The following is a 6396-nucleotide window of genomic DNA, read 5'->3' on the forward strand; positions in this document are numbered from 1 at the left end:
ATCTATATTTCCACACATACACTGACACACACTGATACACTCACACACACATTTACACAGACACACTGATATACACGTATACACAGACACACACGCATATACACAGACACACACAAATATACTCACACCCACATATACATAGACAGATACACTCTCACCCATATATAGACAAATACACACAGATACACTTCCAACCACATATACAGACACTCCCACCCATATATTTACAAATGCACACATATATGTGCACATAAACACATACATACACATGCATATGCACACAGACACACGCACATACATATGTATATATTACACAGACATACACATGTATGTGTATATGCAGACACATATACACACATACACAAACATATACATGCATGCATATACAAACACATGAATGAATGATTTGTTAATTATCACTTGCATTTTACAGTGAACAATACAGTAAAATACAATGAAACGTTTCAACTGTCACCACAAGCCAGCGCCATTTTGAATAGTGTAAGAATAAAAAGGATAAAAGGTATGACTGAAAGAGAATCCTGAGCCCTAAGCCGACAATGACACCCGTGCCACCATCCCTCCTCCACCGCCTCACTGCCACCTGCACCGGACCCACCAAGGTAGCAGTCGCCACTCTTTAACTGCCATCTGTTCGCTGCTGGGCATATCTTGCCAACACTGATGCCAGGCCTGGTGCTGAACCCACATTCGGCCTGCGTTCAGGAGTCCTTGGTGTGGGTCTTCTGCAATCGGGAGTCCCTGGTCTGGGCCTACTACAGTCAGGAGTCCCTGGTCTGGGCCTGCTGCGATCAGGAATCCCTGGTCTGGGCCTGCTGCAATCAGGAATCCCTGGTCTGGGCCTGCTGCGATCAGGAGTCCCTGGTGTGGGCCTGCTACAATCAAGAGTCCCTAGTCCAGGCCATCGTTCACCATGAGCTTCGGCCGTCCTCCTCCAAGATGTCACCTTGCCAGTGCCGCCACCTGATAAAGCCATCACCAGCCCTGAACGCCGGGAGGGTGTCTCTGCTGCCACTGCCACGTCTAATCACCGGGAGGAGCAGCATCCACCACCTCTGACCACCAGCAGGAGCTGCCATTCCACGCATGGCCCAATCGAGATGCCATGCCGAGTTCACCGAATAACCTGGCACTAAAAGATCCAAAGAAAAGAAGAAAGAAAGAAAAAAGAGGGGAAAAAAAAAGACCAGAAGTAAGAATAAAGACAAAAGAAGAAAGCATGTGGGAATAGATGAGCCCAAGGGAACAGTCTGCTGCTCTGCCACCATCTTGAATCAAAGAATTACCCACAATGCACACCAACACATACACAGATACACATAAACACACACACACATACACATGCACATTTGTACATGCAAACACGTGCTCACACACACAGACACGGTTGAGGAATGTTCTCCTTGGTACAAAGGAGATTGAGGGAAGATTTGACAGAAGTGTGCAAGATTAAGACAGGCTCAGATAAGATTGAAGAAAAACTTCCCAATAACCTACCTTTGGGGCACAAATTCAGGTTTGGTGCGAAATATAATAGAGGGATGGGATGCAGAGATTTTACTCTGTGCGCAGTAATGAACTGGGAGTGGCTGCCTATCAGGGTGGTGGAAGCGGAGATGATGAATTAGTTTTGAAAGGGAATAAACTTGCAAAGCTACATGGATTGAACAAGAAAATGAAACAGATTGCATTGCTCCACTGAGAACCAGCATTGATTATGTGGGCCAAACAGCCTAATCTATTACATTGTCACTGGACTCCTCTCTTTAGTCTGAAGTTAAGTGAACTATGTGGACATTTAACAGTCAACCACATTGCTGTGGTCTGGAGTCACATGTAGGTGAGACCAAGTAAGGATGGCAGGTTTCCTTCCCTGAAGGATATTAGTGAACCAGATGGGTTTTTACAACAATAGAGATAGTCTCATAGTCATCTTTAATGAGAATAGCTTTTTAATTCCAGACTTGGAGTCATAGTCATAGAGATGTACAGCACAGAAACACACTCTTCAGTCCAACTCATCCATGCCGACCAGATATCCCAACACAATCTAGTCCCACCTGCCAGCACCCAGCCCATATTCTTCCAAACCCTTCCTATTCATATACCCATTCAGATGCCTTTTAAATATTGCATTTGTACCAGCCTCCACCACTTCTTCTGACAACTCATTCCATACACATAATACCCTCTGGTCCTTAGGTCTCTTTTATATCTTGCCTCTCTCACCCTAAACCTATGCCCTCTAGTTCTGGATTCCCCCACCCAGGGAATAAACTTTGTCTATTTATCCTATCCATGCCCCTCACGATTTTCTCAACATCTATAAAGTCACCCCTCAGATTCCAATGCTCCAGGGAAAACAGCCCCAGCCTGTTCAGCCTCTCCCTATAGCTCAAATCCTCCAACCCTGGCAACAGCCTTGTAAATCTTTTCTGAACCCTTTCAAGTTTCACAACATCCTTCCAATAGGAAGGAGACCGGAACTGCATGCAATATTCCAAGAGTGGCCTAACCAATGTCCTGTATAGCTGCAACAAGACCTCCCAACTCCTGTAATTGATTTTAAATTCCACAGATGGTAAGATTTGAACTTATTTGCCCAGAGTTTCAGCTGCTGGATTACTGCCTATTATCTCCCCTTAACATGGATGATCTAGGTACACCCCTCAGACTCCAATGCTCCAGGGAAAACAGCCCCAGCCTGTTCAACCTCTCCCTATAGCTCAAATCCTCCAACCCTGGCAACAGCCTTGTAAATCTTTTCTGAACCCTTTCAAGTTTCACAACATCCTTCCAATAGGAAGGAGACCGGAACTGCATGCAATATTCCAAGAGTGGCCTAACCAATGTCCTGTATAGCCGCAACAAGACCTCCCAACTCCTGTAATTGATTTTAAATTCCACAGATGGTAAGATTTGAACTTATTTGCCCAGAGTTTCAGCTGCTGGATTACTGCCTATTATCTCCCCTTAACATGGATGATCTAGGTAAGTGAAATGGACCTGCGGCAAATCCAATCCAAGAGGGATAGGATATCAAAGCCTGAAAATACCAGTCCAGGCTTTGCCCCAAATGTTGTAGGTCATGAGGTGTTGTCTTCAGTTGTTGATTTCCATGTTGCCAAGCTGCTGTTGTCACACATCGCCATGGTGACATGAGCGGGTGCAGAGACAATGTTACTGTTTATCACAGTCACTAGCTGGCAAACCCCAGTTGCGAGACAGATACAATGTGAGGGGACATGCTCACTAGCATCCTTTCTATAGAGCTTCGGTCATCCTATAAATTGGTTAGGCTAGCTCACTGCACAGTAAAGTTCCGAGACACACAACCAGATTCGAAACTGAGACTGTGTCTGAGACAGTGGAATCCCCTCCACTTGATAAGTACCTGAATAGTTAGGAACTTTGCCTTTTAAAGGACTGTGCCTTTGTCCTCCCTGAGATGTTCTTGCTGGGGGCTGATGGTTGTATAACCCTTTGCTATTGGGGAGATAATCAAAGGGAAAACAATGGGTGTCACGGTGGCTCAGTGGTTAGCACTGCTGCCTCACAGTGCCAGGGGCCCGGGTTCAATTCTACCCTCGGGTGACTGTCTGTGTGGAGTCTGCACGTTCTCTCTGTGTGGAGTTTGCACATTCTCTCTGTGTCTGCTTGGGTTTCCTGCCACAGTTTGCAGGTTAGCCAGATTGGCCGTGCTAAATTACCATAGTGTGCAGGCGAGGTGGATTAGTCATGGGAAGTACAGGGACAGCTCTGCAGAGAGTCAGTGCAGACTTGGTGGGCTGAATGGCCTCTTTCTACACTGTACAGTTTCTATGATAATGATGTCGTGGTGACATCACATCATTAATCCTAATGTCTTAGCCCATGCTCTGGGGACACCGGTGGAAATCCCGTGGCTGGAATTCAAATTCTATGAATAAATCCAGCTCATGTGACTTGAGATCCACAGGAATCTTGGTGAAGTCTGAAATGGCTAAGCAAGTTTGTCAGTTCAAGGGCAACTAGGGGTGGACAACAAATACTGGCACCCCATATAGGAGTAATGTTGGGCGGGCAAGTAGGGGAACAAATCCCTTTGCATCAAAAAAGTGCCATTTAACCCGGGTGGTCACATTCCCATGGATTCTCCTTTTCTCAGAAGGATGTGTGGGATCTTGCTGTGCCTTCCCACACACAGGGTGGTATTCCACCAAACAACTAATCAGTTGGGCCCTGGCCGCTCGGGGTGGCGGTTGGAGGGGGAAGGGAAGGTTCGGCATCCCGAGAAGGCGCTAATTAAATGCAAGTGCTGGGAGGGAAATACACTGCTCAAAATAACCCGAGCCTCGGTGTTTTGTGGAGGGAATGTTTTGGGGATTTTCAAAACCGGGAGGTCAAACTTACATTCCCGGGACAGAGTGGGTAGGCACTGCCTGTAAAATCGACAAGTGAGCGAAGGTTGGACAGGCAACCAGTTCAAGGGGCAGGCTTGAAACAGAAAATTCAGAAGGCATGCTGCATTTGGGTCGGTCTGTCTGCAGAGCTCAGTCAATGCTCAACAATCTTAAACTTCCCCCCTCTTCCCCCATCACTGATCGAGCAGTAAAGATGTTAAGGTGTCCCTATTTTGACGGTAGGCTGGCTGAACTGTTTTCTTGGGAGCTCTGTGCTGGGGGAGGAGGAGGAGAGAAAGTACCCCATACTGGATTTCAGTCCTTGTTTTGAAATCGAGAAGTCATCGCACTCTCCACAGATGTTAGCAGAGCCGCCGCTGAGTATTTCCAGCCTGTCTTGGCTCTATTTCACTTTCAGATCATCAGCGACCTCCAATGTTTTGCCTCTTGCACTGTTTAACTTTCGTTTTGACACGTGTTTACCAGTTCGGATTTGTTGGGGGAAGAGCGATGAGAAATGAGGAGGGGGGGGGGGTTGATGGGAATTTTGTCGTCCCCCCCCCCCAACACACAAACAAACAAACACAATCCTGCTCCACAAGCAGAAAGGAAATTATTGGCAATTCTCTGCGTGGGTTTAAGGGGAGGCCTGAGCTCCGTGTCAGTTTCAGTGTATCCGAGCCGCGCGCGTTACATTGTATCTGAAATGTATCGAGTGAAATGTAACAGGTACCAACTCACAGGCATGTTTCCCCCCGGAGAGGTCGGGTAGAATCAACTCCCCTCTTATCACGATCAGCAAGATCACAGGCCACACACAAACACACGCACACTGAGCCACCTCTGCCAGCCCAGAGAACTGATGTAAACGCGTGAAACTTCCGCTTCCTCTCGTCCAAAGCAGTGTTCCTAAAAGTGGGATCGACCCTGCCCACGTGTGATGGAAACACAAGTGAGGATTGCAAACTGAATCTTCACGAACTGGACTGAAAAATTGTGGTTGTCTCTGTCCCCGCTGGGTTAACACAGTGAAAACTACAGGCGTGCACCCGAGAAGTCTTTTATTGTATTGAACGATTTCCTTCTACAACATGAGTTACACAACCTTATGGTGGACGTTAGTTTGTGATTATAAGATTGGTTCGACGCAGAAACAGACCAGGACCACAGTACTGCAGATGCTGGAATCTGTACTGGAAACAACAAATGAACAGCGGTCAGACAGCATCACGTCCGATACAGAAACAGGCCATTCGGCCCAGCATGCCTGTGCCAACCACGATGCCATTCCAAATCAATTCCATCTGCCCGTGCATGTAAACTTCATGAACTAAACCAAAGATTTAAAAGGGATCTAAGGGACAACGTTTTCATGCAGAGGGTGGTGTGTATATGAAATGAGCTGCCAGAGGAAGTGGTGGAGGCTGATACAATTACAACATTTAAAAGGCATCTGATGGGTATATGAATAGGAAGAGTTTAGATGGATATGGGCCAAGTGCTGGCGAATGGGACTAGATTAGGTTGGGATATCTGGTCAGCATGGACAAGTTGGACTGAAGGGTCTGTTTCTCTGCTGTACATTTCTATGACTCAAATAGGGGTTTTAACCCGACCTCCACTGGGTTAACACAGTAAAAGTTACAGTGTGGACCAAAGAATTTTTTTTTTGCTTTAGGACTTTCTTGTTTAACAAAATCACATAACCTTGTGGTGGAAATTGGTTTGTGATTAACAGGACATTGAATAGTACAGCACAGAAACAGGCCATTTGGCCCACCATGTCTGTGCCAACCACAATGCCATTCTAAATTAATTCTATCTGCTTGTACATGGTTCATATCACTCTATTCCATGCCTTAACCTTTGTTAATTTATCTGCTTCTGTCATTTCCCTATATTCCAGGCCCATACCACCCTCTGTGTAAAACTTCCCTCACACATCTCCTTTAATTATTTTTCCCCCCTCGCCTTAAACCTGTGACCCCCTTGT

The 6396-nt window shown here is 46.3% G+C and overlaps 1 protein-coding gene across 1 annotated transcript in view; it reads right to left on the reverse strand.

Annotated features, from left to right (window-relative positions):
- LOC122542625 (40S ribosomal protein S27-like) overlaps nt 1–5287 on the reverse strand; it is a 37159-nt gene extending 31872 nt beyond the window's left edge. Inside the window, exon 1 of the mRNA XM_043680604.1 lies at nt 5145–5287. Within this exon, the coding sequence (XP_043536539.1) occupies nt 5145–5150 (6 nt within the window). The 5' untranslated portion in view covers nt 5151–5287. The remainder of the gene's footprint in view (nt 1–5144) is intronic.
- Nucleotides 5288–6396: the final 1109 nt, after the last annotated feature.

This window comes from Chiloscyllium plagiosum, chromosome 40, assembly GCF_004010195.1.
Source record: "Chiloscyllium plagiosum isolate BGI_BamShark_2017 chromosome 40, ASM401019v2, whole genome shotgun sequence".
In the NCBI taxonomy this organism is placed as follows: Eukaryota; Metazoa; Chordata; class Chondrichthyes; order Orectolobiformes; family Hemiscylliidae; genus Chiloscyllium; species Chiloscyllium plagiosum.